General features: G+C 40.6%; 1 protein-coding gene across 1 annotated transcript in view; it reads right to left on the reverse strand.

Annotated features, from left to right (window-relative positions):
* The window catches only part of WWTR1 (WW domain containing transcription regulator 1), a 51,070-nt gene that overhangs the window by 9,308 nt on the left and 23,821 nt on the right, over nt 1–17,941 (reverse strand). The window contains exons 2-3 of the mRNA XM_027716045.2: nt 15,140–15,276; nt 1,446–1,636 (exon numbers count right to left, since the gene is read on the reverse strand). Of these exons, the coding sequence (XP_027571846.1) occupies nt 1,446–1,636; nt 15,140–15,276 (328 nt within the window). The remainder of the gene's footprint in view (nt 1–1,445; nt 1,637–15,139; nt 15,277–17,941) is intronic.

A 17,941-nucleotide genomic window follows, 5' to 3' on the forward strand; every position in this document is an offset into this window, starting at 1 on the left:
CACTAGAAAAGCAAAAACAGCGGTGGAGGGTCAGAGTGGGAGTAACTGTACTTGGACAACGGCAACTCCAGAGGAGTTCATCGTGTCCTTCTCAGCTGCCAGGGTTCAGGATGCCCAGGTTACTGGCAGGAAGTTCACAGCATTCTGTTAAGTAGGATGGATTTTGCATCTTGCTTTCCTCCCTAAGAGCTACACAAGTTCTGAAAACTTTAGTACTGCAAAGTGATGCTGTCCTGCTTCATGCAACGTGGAGCTCCAGCAAACACCCCAGGGGCAGCGTGTCACTGGGCATAATAAGCTGGAGGCTTGATTGAGTACAGCACAGCTGCAGAGTGCTGTGCATGTATCACTTTCAAAGGCAGCAAAGCAGGGAAACCAGCCCTTGAGTACAACTGTTTTGAAGCTTAATTTGCTCTTGTCCTGAAGCAAGAACAGAGCCAAAGAGAGTAAAAATAGCTAAAAATGTTGTTAGCATGATGACAGTGATGACTAAGCTCATACCAGATATCCCCACTCTCTTCCCACACCCATTTCTATCACATTCTGAGCTCCTGATGGCAAAGGTATGCAAAAGACTTGAGACTACTGCCCATGTCAGAAACCACCACCTTGATCTTGTGAAAGTTACTATTTTTAAAGGTACTTAGAACTGTTAACTGCAGCATTTGCAAGGCCACAAATAATAGTATTCTTCTTGATAGACTGTACTTCTTTCATGCTGTTGCTGAGAGAAACAGGTTATTTTTTTTCACTAAGGAATCTGATTAATATGTCATGCAAACACAACATCACTAGTGGAGTCATCCATAACAAACGGAACACAATTGTTAAAACTTTATTTCTTTTAGGCAGTCTAAAGGAAGTTAACATATCTATTTTGTACAGTGTGAGTCATTATATAGAGCTGAAACTTAAGAAATAGAACAATAAACAAAACATCCACAAATAACCAACTCTGGCAAGTTTTCAGATCAGAGGTATTCATGTAAGATGTGAATGTGATTTTAACTCAAAGGCAAAGGGCACAAATTAAGAGAGTTGGGATCAGAGTCAAGAACAACTCTGTATGTTCTGCCTTTATTTTCAGTGAAGCACGAACATGGTTTCCTGTGCAAACCAAGCTAATCTGCCAATCAATCAGTGGTAGTTGCTCTAGTTGCTCACAAACAGATGCAGAACAGAGTTTGGTTCTTACAAGACTATTAGACTCGGTAAGAAAGACTCCAGCTCTGTAACTTCTGACTGATGACCATCCTGTGTTCTATTCAGTGCTATTTTAGAGAAAAAAATGAAATTATCTATTTATATTAGCTTTTAGGCTATCCTTACCTAAAACCATGGTTAATTTTGACATAAAATAACAGAGCTACTAACTGTACTTGGTAAAAATTTGGATGCATTGAACTAAAATCTCTTGAACAAAGTAAGAGTATCCTTGGCGTTACCTGTCGCAGTAACTCCTCCTGACGCATCCGAATTCGCTCCCTCTCCATCTGGATTCTCTGGAGCCTCAGCTTCTGCTGCTGCTGCTGCTGCGTGGTCAGCGTGCCGGGCAGGGCCAGCAGGGCAGGGGGCTGCGGGGGGCGGCTCTGCGGCGGCAGGGCTGGGCTGGGGGGCAGCGGCACCGCGCTGTTCACTGCGGAGACACGACAGCTCAGCCTGCCTGGGACTGCACTGACACTGCTACCTGACAGCACAGAGCACTAGAGGTACTGCATTTCAAATGACTGAGAGAACTACTCCAGCTGGCAAGATATGCACTAGCAATTGCTTAATAAATGACTGTTAATGTTCCATGTGTATCAAACAAGAAAGCTTACAATATAGAGAATATTTATATTCATCCTGGCACGTTCAAATATTTACTTAATGATGTAGCAAATGACATGCAAGGTTTTTGTAATTGAAAATTCCTCCACAAATGTGTATATATAAGCAGTAAGCTAGTAAAACTGTTTTCAATTTAACATTTTCTTTATTGACAGATCTAAATTAATTATTGTAAGAATAACTACCAGCAGATTAACAACTGGAACTTTATCTGTTAGGGTATTCAGATTTGGAAATAACCCCATCATTAATTCCCCACCTTTGGTAGGATATTCCCAAAGTTCGGCAGGGAAAGAACTCCATAGATGGCAGGTGAAAAACAGGACCTTTTGTAAGCAAACCTGAGTTACACCCAGGTAAATCCTTTCACTTGCTGAGAGAAGGCTCACAAGCTGAGCAACTTAATGCATTTAAACTATTAATGTTATTTAAATCAACATCATCTTTTCTGATCAAATTCAGAATCTATAAATCAGAGCAGAATTCTCAGTAGGATGGACATTTTTATTCATAGAACTTCTGTGAAAGAAATTGCAAGTCTCTGTGTAGATCCACAGTCAGTCTGGTGCCACCGTGCCATAAAGTTAAAAGGCACCTCAGACAGCAGGTATCACTTGCTTATGGAAACAGAACCCTCTTGCAATGTTTCCCTCTCAGTAACAGAATTGGGAAAAACAGAAGGAAAATGAGACAGAGAGGGGAAACTGCATAGCCTCTGTTAGTACCTGCTTTAATGTTTGAGTAAAATGTATCAGTTCCCAGCAATGCAACCCAAAAACCATCCAAAACCATGGAGAGAACTGTTCCCTCTTTTCCTTCCCCATCTTCATATTTCCAGTAAAAAACATACACAGTACCTAAAGCCAGTCTGGATTACAAGTAGGAGCCATGTACTGCTTTAAAAATTAATTGACATTTCTGCAAGGATTCTTTCACTTAAGGGGCAACAACATAATTAACAGAGCTCTTACCTTTTAACAAGAATACCCCAGAGAGTAAAACACTCTCTAGAAGAGATACAGTATTTTTCTATCCAAAGGATAGATTTTTATCTTCCTTTTTATCTTGCACTCCTTGTTCTTACCATGTGAGAACTAAATCTCGACTCATTTCTCGGTCTCAAAAACCTGAACATATTTATGCTGTGCCCATGCCTGACCTTGGATGATGTCACAGAACATGTGATTGTAAGAAATGGGTTGATTTTAGAGCCTGGATCAAATGTGTGATACCCATACATTTCAAAATGCTGAACTTCACTCACTTGGCCAGTCCCAGGTTAAAATCTTTATGCTAGACAGTTTTCTGTCAGATCAGGAACTGTCTTGTCTTTCTGCAGCTTCAGTAACACTGGTGTGCAGGCATTCAGCCAGCACAAACTGCTCTGCTGTGTTTGACAGAAATATTCACATGTGCTCCTATCAAATCCGAATTAAATTTTTCCTCTGGGTGATCCAGTATCACACAGGTCCAGTATGTAGAGACTGTAGAATCATATGATCATGCAGCTATATGATATTTTAGCTGCAGTGGCAAATCCATCTCAAGAAATAATCTGAGTTAAAAGCAGTCCTTTCCATGGAGTCAGCCTATGTGTGGGCCACAAACAGCTGTATTCACACAAATGACATCACACCATCCATCATCTCTTCCAGACCCAGCTGTTCACTCCTGCCCATACGCTGCCCCTTTACTGAGCTGAAAAAAGCTGAAAAAAATTTTTGGCAAACTAAAAAATTGCTGGGAGATAAAAAGAAGGTGTTTTCTGGCTAGATCAGTTCCCAGCAAAAATAACTGGGTAGCCATGAAACTCCTTATGTGCAACCAATGTAGGAGTCCAGGTGGACTATCACATGCAAATGATAGAACCAGGCACAGCTAAGTAAAGATTAACAGCCCGTACGATGTGTTTGGGATACATTCAGGGCTAGGGCTTGAACTGCAGGAATATATTTGTCATGGCTATTTGTTGCCTTTGCTATATAAAATACTCCCTTCTTCATCATGTTGCATCACAACTGAAATTATACGTGCAAGAGGGAAAAGAACGAGACAACAGGCAAATATGGAGGAGTACTTCTCCCTCCCCAATAATCCTCCAAGTAATTTCTTCTCATGGGGACAGGAAAAATATTTTGGTCCAATGAACTCTATACCTTGGAGTAAATTACTTTTCCTTCAAGCAGCACTCTCCACTGTTACATACTGTGAAAGATGGAAATGTTAATGGTTAATGACTCAAAACATTCACCCATTCATGGAGGCTGCAGGGTGCTTTGCTGAGGCCAGTCTGCATCCCTCAGGAGGGAGGAGGTGAGTTTTTGGGTGTGTGTTGGTGATTTGCACAAGACAGAGGGGATGAACACCCACCACCAGAGGCTACAAGCCAGGTTTTGAGCCAGATAAGAGGCAGACCCTGTGGCGACAGGATCATTTTATCATACCAGGTGCTTTTTATCATACCAATTGTCCTCCCTTACCCAACTCTCTCAGTTGTAAAACTCACCCTCCTCCCCTGGAAAGGTCACATTCACCTGGGACATTCACATGTAGGCTGGAGGGTTTTAATCCCTCCTGATGGGGTAGAACTGGCTCAGCAGCGCCAGTATGAGAGGCAGCTCTCATGTCTTAGAACGTGTCAGAAACCATCAAAGACCCCCAAAGTGCCCCCAGACTAATTTCTGACGCCTTTCACCAGAGGACTGAAAGCTTCCCCTGCTTGTATCATCTGGGTTAACTAAAGCTATAGTTAGGGCACACTTTTGCAAGTTTGAGCGCAGGAGATGAACAGTGTAAGGCAAAGACGGAGGCAGGAGCCATCCTCAGCCAATTCTACCATCTGCATTGCTTGGTTCTGCTCCTCTCTGTCAGCACCTTTCTCCTCTGAGCTTTGTAGGTTTCAGTCTCTAGACACAGGTCCAAAGAAAAATCGATCTGTTCAAAGCTACCACTCATTGGAATGGCTCATTGATTTAGGTCACAGAGACAAACTTGCTGAAAGTCATTTGAACCCATGGACACCACATTTTCCTCCAGAATACACTGCTTTAAAGAAAAATAGGATTCAGGTAGCTCTTCATTCAGTTTGAATGCTTCCATAACAACCCAAACTGGAGAGACTCAGAAACACTAAGTAAGGAGTCATATATCTGGGCTTTCAAACAAGCACAGATAGTTTTGTTGAGGTATCTGGGTATTTATGAAGCCTAACTTAAAATGGAACATTAAATTGATATGGTGATTAATTTTTTTTAAATATAATTCAAAATCAGTCTATAAATACAGAGATGCTAAGGCCCAGGGTTTGATCCTACCAACTGCATAACAGCGTCATTCCACTTGAATTACTCTTGAGTGCAATCACAATAATGTCCCATAAGCAAATTCAGGACATATGAGGTCTATTTTGTGAAGTCAAAGCTAGTTTTTGGATGTGTGCATGCATACATAACATGCACATTAGGTTAATCTGGCATAGCTCACAATAAATACTAAATGGAAATAAGAACAGTATAAAACACAAGACTGTTAGGTGATTCTTTTTCAGTATCTATTACAGAAAACACAATTAAACCAAAACCTGGGGAATTCTGCAGCACTTCCCACAACAACTGCTGCATTCAGCTGCTCTAAAAATACATCCTAAGGGTCAAAATATTACATGTACAGTAATAAAACAGCTGATTCTGGGAACTAGTTGGAGTAATTAAATCATGACAATTTGCAAGTGCTCGACAAGTGAGCCTTCAGTTAATGTGTTAAGTGTAGGGCTTTTCCTACACCAGCAGTTCACACGTGAACACGTGGAACGTGTTCTCTGCAAAACAGCCTGTCCAAATGGTGCCTCAGACATCTGAAAAGCACTGCCCATCACCCTCCTGGGGGCTACTGGAGCCTGGGCCATATGAAATGCAGCAGATTGTCTCCAGTTTGAAACTCTTCCACAGGACATACCACGAGGCCCAGGACACGCCGAGCACAGAGGTGAAGTGCTTGCCCTCTACCCTTGGCCAACAGCCACCCTGCAGCCACTGCATTTTCCTCAGCACAGCTCTTGGCCCACATTAGGTGATTTGAGCACTAAAAAGCCTCCATACAGTTTGTGCACCAGCAAACGCCTGCAGGCAGCAGATAAACCCTTTGTGTGTGTGGTGTGTCCCTCACTCAGCTCCTCTCACTGTGCAGAACCCGCTGACCCACCGCCTCACACCAGCAGCAATCAGCAATGGTGAGCTGGAGGCTGTGTGTGAACTGCAAGCGGGGTCTCACACTCAGTAACACGTGTCCCAGGACGAGAGAGGGGTGCAGAGTGTGCTCCTGGGGAGACACAGGATGGGGGAGAAGCTCAAAGAGTTGCTGCCTGCAGAGGAGCAGCAGCCACAGCTGGGCCCGACCCCACTCTGCAAACACAGAATCAATAATGGGAAGGTCTCACTCTGTACACAGAACTGACCATAGAACATAAAGAAGACAAAACAGTGGAAAGATTTTATTGCCTCACTGGGAAAAGTGTATAAAAATGAATGGGACAGTATTACTGGGAATAATCCCCAAAAGTAATACAGATGGAGTAGATACACTACAGAGACAGTAACTTATGGGTCCTCTTACTTATGCGAAGAGCCTCTGATTCAAGACAAGAAACATCCACAGAAAGGAACACTGTGGCTCTCAGGAAATATTGTTTCTCATAGTAAACTGATCCTAAAATGTCTTTAAGCACCAGGGAAAATCTAACTAAAATATCCAGAAAAATGAAGAATGCTGAACAAGCACATTGGTTCCAGTTAAAGGAGCTGGGAATTCAAAAATGGATAGGCTGACTGGGAATGTGGCCTGGCGACCATAGGAAGGTAGTGGTGAAAATTTTCATATTGTACACAACAGTCCAAGACTGTGAGGGACAGAACCACTTTAAAATTTTTGGTGCCACAAAACCCTTGGGCACCTCATAGTTTTGTGTAAACGTAGTGTTTGTTGGTATCAGGCATTTCCAGGGAAAAAGTCTGCAATTGCACAGGCAAGCCCAACGCTTCTGATATTAAGCAATCCAAGGACACTGTGCAGACTCCTGACTTAACCAAGACAAATTTCTTCCTGTTTATGGTGCTAAGAATAGCATCCAGCATTGATATCCTCCAGATAAGCCAGGAGTGAAACACAGTGAATTTTCAAAATCTTAACTCTATGGTCTGTTCAGGACCCAGATTTATCACTGATGCAGATCAGGCCTAGCTGCATGGACCAGACGTGGGCTAGTCCTGGGCTATCTCTAGGGCCAGTCTGGGTCTAAAGGCAGCTTTTTTACATGTAGGTAGTGCAAAGCCCACATAAAGTCCATGAAGTTGCAACTATTTAGTTCACATCTCAAGCTAGACCTATGTAATTTTGTTTTACCAGTTAGATGAAAAATGAAAGAATGCTTTTATTGCTTTTGTTTGCTTTTAAATTAATAATGATATTCTAGTGAATTTGGTTTCTTGACATTGTAGGAGACCTTTCTTTTGACGACTTTGCTGGGTATAGACTAAGCGAGGATTATTTTGTGGGCAAGGGATTCTGCAAGTTGCAGAAGCCAAAACATGCAAGTGTAAATTATTTCTGACATATGCATTGAACTGATTGTGCCAACTTTTATTATTTAAGTGTCAGAAGTGTCTGGATGTAACTGTAGATCTTTCTGCTCTGTTTATAGGCAGCCCAGAGCTGAATTCAGATAAACTGGTCAGCACCAGGTATCACACAACACAGTCTGATGAAAAACAAATGTCTACAGAGGTTAAAAACAAAAAAGAACCCAGCCATATTATAGTTCTGACTTAGTCACGACACTGTGGAGAAAAAAAGACTGGGCTGCCCTCCTTTTCTCTCTCCACTTCAGCCAACAAAGAACTGCTTGTTTCATTTATTTCCCAGAAACAGCATTAGCTTTCCAACAAGGTCAGCAAAAAATGCTGCTTTTCAGTTCTGGTGCATTTTGTTCCAAAAATCTGTAAAGTATTAAAGCAAAACGTTGCCCTATCCCAGTGCACAGAGACTCCTTTATTCAGATTTCTGAGCTGCAAATAGCTATACAGAAATTTCCCAACAGTTTCAACTGTTAAGTTCTGTGATGTTCACATTTAACTAATCTTTCCCATCTTCAATGACTTAAGCTTAAAAAACCCCAAACGAACGACCTGCAGGTGCAACATCAAAGCTATGAGTTAGCAGGAAGTTATTTAAAAGATTAGAGATTTACTCTGCACACACTTTTAGCAATAAATCAGTAAGAATAAATAATGGTGGGGGCTGCTTGAGTGTAGACAGCTTTAATGCTAATGACTAATTATTGATGACCATTAAAATTTGAAATATTTATTAAATTACCTTTACTTTTGTTTTGTGCAATCTTCAGCTTTTGCATTTCATTCGCTTTGAAACTATGGAAACGACCCTCCACTCTTGCACTGGCACATGTTTGAATTACTAACCTTGAGGGGAAATGATTATACCAACAGGAACTTCTTTGTGTCAAAATTAAAAATTACTAGATTTTGAAATAATGCCAACATCTCTCTTGAACACATCAGATTTACTGCATAGTCAGTTGCTGGTTTAAAGGTGTGTGTCCTTTGAGACACCTGGATTTAATTTACCTGATACTGAAGTTAATTCCTACTAGTCTCTGGAACTATTAACCACTGTCCTTAAAACATAAATAAATTACTCCATTTGAAATCTGATTGATAAATTACTTGTTAGAGGCTTTAATTGCAAACAACCAAAACCCCTTCATTCTTTTGAGAGCTGCATCACAAAACTCTCATTCCCACAGAATGGGCAAGTCCTCTACAACGCTTTCAGGTCTCCTGTAAGTAATCACCAGCAGTAGGTGCCAAGATTATTCATGCCGACCACAAACAAGCTGTGTTTGCTTCTTTCAGGATATCCAGTAATTAAAAATGACCTGGAACAGGAAGCCTTTTCACTATGCAGGTGGTGTGAAGGTACAGGCTACACCGAGGGAAAAACGTTCCCCTCAGTGTCACAGATTTCTATCCAAATTTCCAGCCAACGCAAACCAAGCCTTGCAAAATCCAGACCATTTCATGGATGTTAGTTAATACTAAAATACATACCACCTGGTTTTGAACGCTTTGGGAGTTTCTGCATTCTTATCTCCAGAGACTGATTTTGACACAGTAACTAAAACTGCCTTCTATCATCCTTAAACAATAGTAGCTACACCTCTTTTATCACGGCAGGATATGGAAACTCTGGTTCATGTGTTTATTGCTCCCAGACAGGATTATTGCATTGTTTTATTGCTTGGATTTCCTATCTGATTTTAAAAAATTAAAGCAGAGGCAAAGTGCTATAACTCCCAGTTAAAGTACCATGAGTGATACAGCTGAAAGCTAAACTTCTTAGATTCTTGGATGATCTTCTATTAAATACCTAGCTGTCAGTTTAAGAGGCTCTTCATAAAAAATTCTGTTGTGCAATACCTGATGTCTTTCATCTTAGAGAACCAGTGATTTAACAGTGAAAGTCATGCCTGCTTGTATCACTTGGGTCATGCCTGCTGGGGGGTCTTGGCAGAGGTAAGATTTCTTCAGTAGGGAAAACCAAAATGAAATAGTTCTTCACCTGGAGTTTGATACAAAAAGTTAGTGTGGTTGAACTCTCAGGATCAACACATACACTGACACTAAACAAATTAACATCGGGCTTTCCACTGTGTTCTGCCTGAACTGCTTGACCTATAAAATGGAGATAAATATTATCAGCTTCTACCAGATATGGATCATTTTGTTTTAATTTTCTTATACTCTATATTTACATGTGATCTGATCAGGTGAAAGTGCAGTGTCAAGTGGAAACTAAAGTATATGTAGCACCCTTCTCCCTCTGCCAGACATTCTTCTCTGTTCTTAAGTGTGTGTGTTACACGTTCTGATGCTGATGGTACAGCACCCATTTCCTTTGTGGTGCCAGTCTCCTCCCTGATGAACACATGAGAACTACACCAGGACCTTCTCCTCTGTCACAAAGGATTTCTGCACCTGCGTGCACAAAGCCCTGAGCTCCTGCTCTGGTGCCACTGCTGACCTTGCTTTCAGCAGGAGGCCAGGTTAGAGACCTCACAAGGCCCCTTCCCACCTGAGATGTTCTGTGATGGGCACAATCTTAACTTGTTGTGCAAGGCTTCAGCCGTGTGTGGAAACTCATCCGGCTGCTCTCCTTACCTCAAAACAGGCATCCTCACCTTTGTGAGCTCACAGCATTAATAGTGATCTCCCAGCAGCTGTCCCTCCATTCAGTACACTTCAGAGAGTCCACAGGTTCTTATCAAACCCCTCTGAGGATGTCACTAGCAGATAACTGATAAACCAGCAGCACAGAGATAAAGTAAAACAATCTGCACCAGAGTACAGGAACATTGGAAACCTCAGAAACTATAACAATGAGAATATTTATGATTTTTTTTCCCTGAAAATGGGCATATTAATGAACTTATCTTGACAGAACCTAAGAGAATATATAGTTATGAGGTATTACGTCAGTGTACAGAATTAAGAGAGATCCGGTACATTTTCTGAAGGCAGCATTACCTGGGCCAACAGACACTATGTACTAAGATAATGATTTATGAGTTGTGAAATTATCAAGTTATCAACCATCATCATAGAACAGCCCCAGTCAGAAGGGACCTTTCCATACTTACATGGAAAATAATTCATCACGAGGGAAAAAACCAGACAGGGTAATAGATGTCCCAGTTCTAACACATAAGGGACCCACACAAACACAGTTCTACTCATTTCTGTGCTCCAGCCCTTGTCACTCCCTCCCTGACAGTCAGGTCATGACTGCAGCATTTAAAAGCCCTTCTGCCCATCAATCCTATCTCTGTGCACAGTTTGATGAGTCACAAAAGTTCTCCTGTGTACCAGAAGGGGTAAACGCAGGTATATCTTTCTGTGATTGCTGGTCCTCGACTGTCAGGGACATCCCACCTGGCTGGTGGCTTGAGTCAGACCAAACACCCCTCTTAACCATGGTTTCTAGTTGGATAAATTGAAAGCCCCTGTCCACACCCTAACAAACTCAGAGGCATTTCACAAAGTGGCAGAGTGCCCAAAACTCTCAAACCACCAAACTCTGGGCACTGCTTAGCACACATCTCAATCCCTCACGTGGGCAGAGTAACTGTGCCTCCCAGCCTGCAGCTGCTGTTTGCTCCGAGGCCCAAATCCCACCTCCCACTGTGTCCGACTGGGGTGGGCCACTTCACCCACAAGTATTCTGAGGTTTTTTGCAGATAGTCTTTTCTTTTAGTATGAGCTTTTTAAGGAACTCACATATAAATTCAGGCTAACTTCTACAGAAAACATAAATGCCATTAGAGGGGTTTATTATTTTACGTCAAAGTAAGTTGCAAACTGTTAAATTGGAAAACATTTAAATGAAGACCAGATTGTGCTCACCCACTGGATGAAAAGTACGATCACGAAAGACATCTCTTTAAAACAGTTTGAAGGAAGAAAGATGAAAATAACAATGGATTTGAGTGTTGCATAATGTAGAATAGAGAAAGACTACAAAACAAGCAGCATTTAATTAAAAAATGTTGCAAAAGAAACTTCTGCAAGATCTTATTTTCCCCCTAAATTTTGTTACACATAGCTCAAAATCATTCCTTACAATCTTCTTACACCAGGGAGTGCCATGAAGGCGGAACAGCATCTGTAGCTCGGACTCGGGCACTCCCACAGGAGCCTTTAATCAGGGAGCCTTAGCTCGCTGCACTGCAACTGCTCTCTCCTTCCTCCTGGGCACAGGGAATCCCTGGGAATTCATCCTCCTATTCAGGGACCTAGACCTGATGCCTAAAATAAGGGTGTACAATAACCCCTCCTTCCACATATGGCCCTTGTGTGATGGGCGAAAATTGACTGGCAATAGATAGTTAATACCTTATCAATCAGCTGAAAAAGACTGTTTTAGAATGGGCAGAAAATTAAGATCTGTGCAGATTCAGCATCACAGTCAATGTGATTTCTGAAGTCCTTATGAAGACACAAGAAATACAGTGTTTCTGCTGGTTCTCAGTCAAAGGCTGACTGTTTCCCCTATCGTTGCCAACAACAAAACATACAGTTAAAAGATTCCTATTAATGTTGTATTTTCCTTAGTATATACATCTACAAACCGTCTTAGAAGAATAACAATGGCAAAATGTTAAGAAAAAGCAGACTGAACAAGCCTGAATATATGGTAACCCGCAAGAATATGCTTTCCATCTCTGTGACAAATTTTCCTTTTCATTCATGAAACTGCACTGAATTTAGTGGTGGTGAGTAAATAAGCACAGAAACTTGCCGAGTGAGCTGCATCAAAGGACGAGATCGCTTCTGATGCCTTTGTTCTATAACATTTAAAAGGCAGTGCTTTAAATGTTAGTATGAAAACTAACGCTGGTGAAGTGTGTAGCTTCATGTATAGCTCATGAATATACAACATAAAACCACAGCAAGAAAAAAGGTAGAAAAATACAGCAGTTTTTTAAGATATGACTACTAACTTCAATCAACTTTCACCATGTGCTTTTGTATGCCTCCAGCACAAGCATACTATGATTTGGTATCACTAAGTCACACTCTGTGCTTTGATAAAATGTTTGTGCCTTTGTACAATACCCAGCAAATATTGCTGAAAGCAGTTTATAAACCGAAGCAATAAGTTGTACAGAACAGACCATATCCTCCTCCTCTTCATAAGAAATAAAGCAAGGAAAACACATGTGTTAGTAATTGGAAGTGCAGACCAGTATGCAGACCTGAAATACTTAGATCCTTTTTTTTAAGTGGTACATCTTCAAAAGAAAAACTTCTTTTAATTCCTACAGTACAAAAAAAAATGCTAAGGCGAAAGACAGGTGCACAGACTTCATTTGCTAAAAAGTCACAAAATGAGGGCCAGAAGAGTGGCTTCGCTGGGTATCCAGTTCCCCCTTCTCCTCTGATGTCTGTGGGATGTTGGCACATTGACTTCTGGCTCAGGGGTCTGACTGCCAGGCCAGCACTGCTCCCTGCAGCCCAGAGCAGACCCAGGAAGGCAGGTTTAGCAGTAACATTGCTGGCACCACAGAGCAGCAGAAGGGCCCTTCCTTTTGGCTATGGCAAATTAAAAATAGACACATTCTACTTTAGTGCTGGCAACTGCAGTCACATGTATTTTAAACTGCCATATGAAATATTCAGAGGCTGCTGTGTTCTGTTCAGATTATTGCAATCTTTCTGTGTCATTTTTGTGTGTATATATATGCATATACACACACACTTTCTAGATTAAAACTTTTAAGATATATTTTTCATAAAATAGTGTCACAGTGTGTTCAAACAGGTGGACTGGAAAATCAGGGACTGTGATGCTGAAATAGTATGATGCTGGAAGTGCTACTCAGCTGTGCAAACAGATTTGCTTGCTCCCAAAGCATCACAGCATGCCTTTGAAAGCCACCAGAATGAGAAAAAGTTCACCAAGACATATTGACAAAATGTTTTCTTGATTAAACAAATATGGAGACTCTGTAAATTTCTACATACTATTTCTAGCGGGAAATTTAATGACAGATCTGAACCACTATGCCAAGGACTCCATAAATACCTACCAAAAAGTGGAACTTCATCATATAAGTATGTGAAGGATGCTGAAAGAAATAGAGTCTGCATTTGATGTGACAGATTTTGAAGTCTGTGGAAATGCCCTTTTTGGGCACCCGAAGTCCCTTCAAGAATAGTCTCTTCATTAGGTGTACACTTTTATTTCTAACTCTTTGTATCTCAAGAAAGACCTTCCTCTAAAATTCAGTATACATGTGTTTCATACAGGATTTGGCTTTGATTCACTTCCACTAAGCAACTGAGGGGAAAAGCGTGCTGTACACTGTCCTGATTTAGGGCATCTCCTTTGCTTTTTACCTAGGGACAATGTAACAGATGTCAACATAAGCAGAGGAGCCCACTGTCCTATTCTTACCTCTTGGCCACTCCAGCACTGCTATAAACAGAGTGACCCACACACAGCTGGTTGGAAGCCACAGCAGAGCAATTGTTTCACCGTGTGCTGTGACACTCTGCAGACACCCTAACCTGTCAGATTTTACACAGGTTTCTTCTGCAGATATCCACCCTCACTTTATGATTTGCTACTGCCCACTAACTCACAGAACATAACCAACACTCTTACTGCATATATTCCAGCAGGGCAATTGTTGAGAGAAAGGCAGAAGAAAGAACTGAAGTTAATTACCTCAGAAGTCAGCCTAGGTGTTTCTTATAAATGTAAGACAAAAGTAAATATGTATATTGCACTACTTCTATTGGTGACCATTAGCAGACAAACGTTCACCATTTTCCTGGCATGTGAAGAGACATGCCCTGATTAACCACACTGCAAGTGAATAATCAAGAAATCATGAGATCGACTTACCAAAAATTAACCAGAACAAGAATCTGCTGTGTTTTTAAGACTACCTATTTGACACAGTTTTGTGATCTTGAGCCTGCAAGCTCATCCATCTGTTCTCATTTTCTTGAGCAGTAGAAAAGTTAAAGTTACAGAAGTGAAATATTAGGGAGTATTGGTTTTTTCCACTTATATACTTTCTTTAAAATTTTCAGGTTTAATGGCTTTATTTTCACTAAGGTTCACATCTGGCAATGGCAGACTAATGTAAGTTGATTAAATTTACACTTTAAGTACTAAACAGGAATATCAAGGGAATCAGACCACTTATAAAAAGTTTGTAGGTAATTCATACTGAAAAACAGACTTTTTGCAAGTTGCTTCCAATGCAGAACCTCATTATGCAAAAACCCTACAACCATCAAAAAACTACCAAGCAAACCATCTACATCCTCTGACCTGAAGAAACACAGAACTAGCTGTGAACAGGTCATCCAACAACCTGGACGTGACACAGGGCTTGTGAGGGCTCTATACCACCTCAGAATGGAGAAGCACAGAAAGAGCCTATTTTTTTATGTTTTCTATGTTTAATACTATATCAAAAATTTGTCACAGAGGCTCTAAACTAAAATGCATGAGATTTAGAACTTCACCTCAAACAGTACAAATTCACTCGCTGCCAACTCTACAGAGGGAGAATTAAGTAAATGAAGGGGAAAACATACTGTTAGGTCTGACAGCAAAATCAGAGCTACCTTCTTGAACCAAAAATTACTTTGATAAGCAAATCAGGAGAAGGTGTCTCTCCTATCTCTTTTGTGTTTTCAGAGAGATGTCATCCAGTACTCACTGAGATTTGGCTGAGACATTGCCATGGGCCTCTGTGGCACTCGTGTGGCCGTGGCTGCAGGATGATGGCTAACGTGATTCAGCGGCTGGTTCACAGGCTTTCGAGGATCTTGCCATGTTGTAATTTTTTCTATGTGACTGAGAAAGAAAAAACACAAGCTTAACAAAATAAACTCAATATATTATATACAAAGTTAGGCATAATGAATTTTTTTTTGCTTTTCTTACCCCACATCTGTCTGCCTTTCTCATCTCACTCTAACCCACTTGAAATTATCTATTATCTGGTCATTTATTTTTTGCTTCTGATCTTCTGCCCCTGCTGTTTTAACTCCTTTTGCCCTACTGTTGAATAATTACTTTTCCTTGAACAACTGGTGAATTCTATTGTGATACTGAAAATCTGTAATACACTCATCTTTCAGATTATTCAATTGTCCAAAAGTTTTTTACTCTTGTCCTACCAGTCTTCTTCTACATACTCAATACCTGGCCATTCCTCACTCAGCAATACATAGTCGTCTTGCTGAGTTTTGTAAAGGCAAGTGTTTGTCTTGCCAAATCCAACTGCTTTGTTCCTTCCTACACCATGAAAACTAGTCTGTCTGCATGTCTCCAAGAATACCAGAATATGTTCCCTCTACCAAACCTGGCAGATGACAGCCACCTGACTCATGTGTAATCACCAATTTCTCTATAAAGGCACTAACGGACTTTATTGCAATGTAGCCAGCAATGTACCTGCCCCTCCAGTAAGCAGACCCCCATGTATGTGTATTACCCTGAAAGCAATGGAGTTGTGCATAAATCCACATAGATTTTACAGGAAGATGACTATAACAATGATCACTGTAAAATATTTTTGGCCACAGAATTCAGTGGGGAAGGAACTGTGGTTTTGTTGCAACTGAAAGTTAACACTGAAATGCATTTGTTTTGAAAGAAACTTATCAGGACAAGGATTTTAAGGATCAGCGTGTAATTCCACTTGAAACAAGGAACAAGAAAAGGAACTGTGTTAAAGAAATCAATAGTCTGGTATCTATCAAGGGACTGCCTGGCTCCAAGCCCAACCAACTAACCAGGCCATGGGTTACTGTCTGTACTTGAATGGGTTCTCCTCTGTTAGTTTTTTGTTAAAAGAGTCTTTAAGAAGAACATGTGAAGAATAATAAAAATTTAAATATTCTGTGTCTGGAAAATCATTTCAATCCAACTTTCATGAAAGCAGAGTGGAACATCATCTTTACTGTGCTCAGTCTTGAGCTTGTAATTGCTTTTGCTGACACTGGTGGCATGGCTACCACTGCTGTCACCACTTCACACCCAGCTGATAACCAGAACTATTTCACAAGCAAGTTTCCATGTATATTGTAATGTATATCTCAGGTATTACTAAAAATAATGTGAATTACAAGCAGAGAAAAAAAAAAGAACGTAAATAGAAAAAAGTGCCACTGTCTTTACTTAGTCTGTAGTCATTTTCTTTTTCTAATATTTTACATTTAATATACAGTTCCCAAACCCTAACTGAAGATCCCACTTTCAAGTCAATGCTCCTAAGTTTCTAAGCTGCTGAGTCACTTCCTTTCTTCACAGCTTCTAAAGTATTTGTTATCATTCACAATGAAACCACTCATCATTGCTTCTCCCTAGCATTAAAACACTTTATTCTCCCTTCATTGTAAACCTTTATTATATTCTAGCTTTTCTTCTTTTTACTTACATTTCAAGTATAAGAATTATTGTATATTGTGCATGAAGCCAAAGAGCCCCAAACTTTAACGCTATCTTACCTCATCTATAATATTTAAACAGAGAGAATTATGTAAATATGCAAGGAACTTTTATTACTTGCTTTTATAAGATTCTTTTTGAGGCAGAGTCAAACATATGAAAAAGCAGCCCCAAAATCCATATTCAAATTCCCACTTTCAAGTTTTTTATGAGCAATTTTTGCTCTTCTTCTTATTATAAATCCTAGTGTCAGAGTAGGCCATTTCTCAACAAGGTCTTCATTCATAAATAAGCAGGACAGGAAAGCAGAGTTAATCTTAGCTTCTATTTCTGCATCACAGATGAGACGATGGGGGTCTCCATAGGCAAAAAAGAAGTTTCCATGTTCTCACTGAAATCTGGGAAAGTTAAATATTTACAACCCAAAGGAGATACACAAGAATCTGTCAACTCTGATGCAGAATGTGCTATCATAACCATGGCCCCAACTGCCCAAATCACGGCATTCCCACCCATAATCTGCGATGCTCCAGTGGCAAATTGCATCCCAATGGTGGTCCCTCATCAGAGAAAAATTAAAGCAAAGCTTGGATCTAAACAGCTGAGTATTTTACTAGGACTTTGTGATTCTGTTCCATCTGTTGTACCTTAGGCTTTTGTTAAATGCCTCCTGTTTGGGTGTCTGCCTCCTGCTTTGAAGTGTCAATGTTCTCCAGAATTTGTGCTGCTGCCATGTCCTGCATTTTTTAACTGCGAGGCTCTAATCCCCCACTTCCACTGCAGCTGTGCCAAGACAGCTCAGTGAGTTTAAATTAGAAAGCAGCAGCATGAAGGACACCAAATGTATTTCAGTGGGTTCTATTTTCAGACTGGTTTTTTCCTAGTATTAGGAAATTCAGAGCTACTCATCTAAAAACGGTTTAAGGAGAACTGAGAAGAACGAACAGATTATTCTGTAAGTGCACTCTCACTTGAAATAACACAAATGAAGAGTCTGCCTAACACTGTTGAGCTTCTTGGGGTCCTTTATTAGGGCTTGGGGGACTGAGTGTGGATTTTGGGACTG

This window comes from Pipra filicauda, unplaced genomic scaffold (assembly GCF_003945595.2).
Source record: "Pipra filicauda isolate LSUMZ 115617 unplaced genomic scaffold, ASM394559v2 scaffold78_size3787270_pilon, whole genome shotgun sequence".
Classification (NCBI taxonomy): domain Eukaryota; kingdom Metazoa; phylum Chordata; class Aves; order Passeriformes; family Pipridae; genus Pipra; species Pipra filicauda.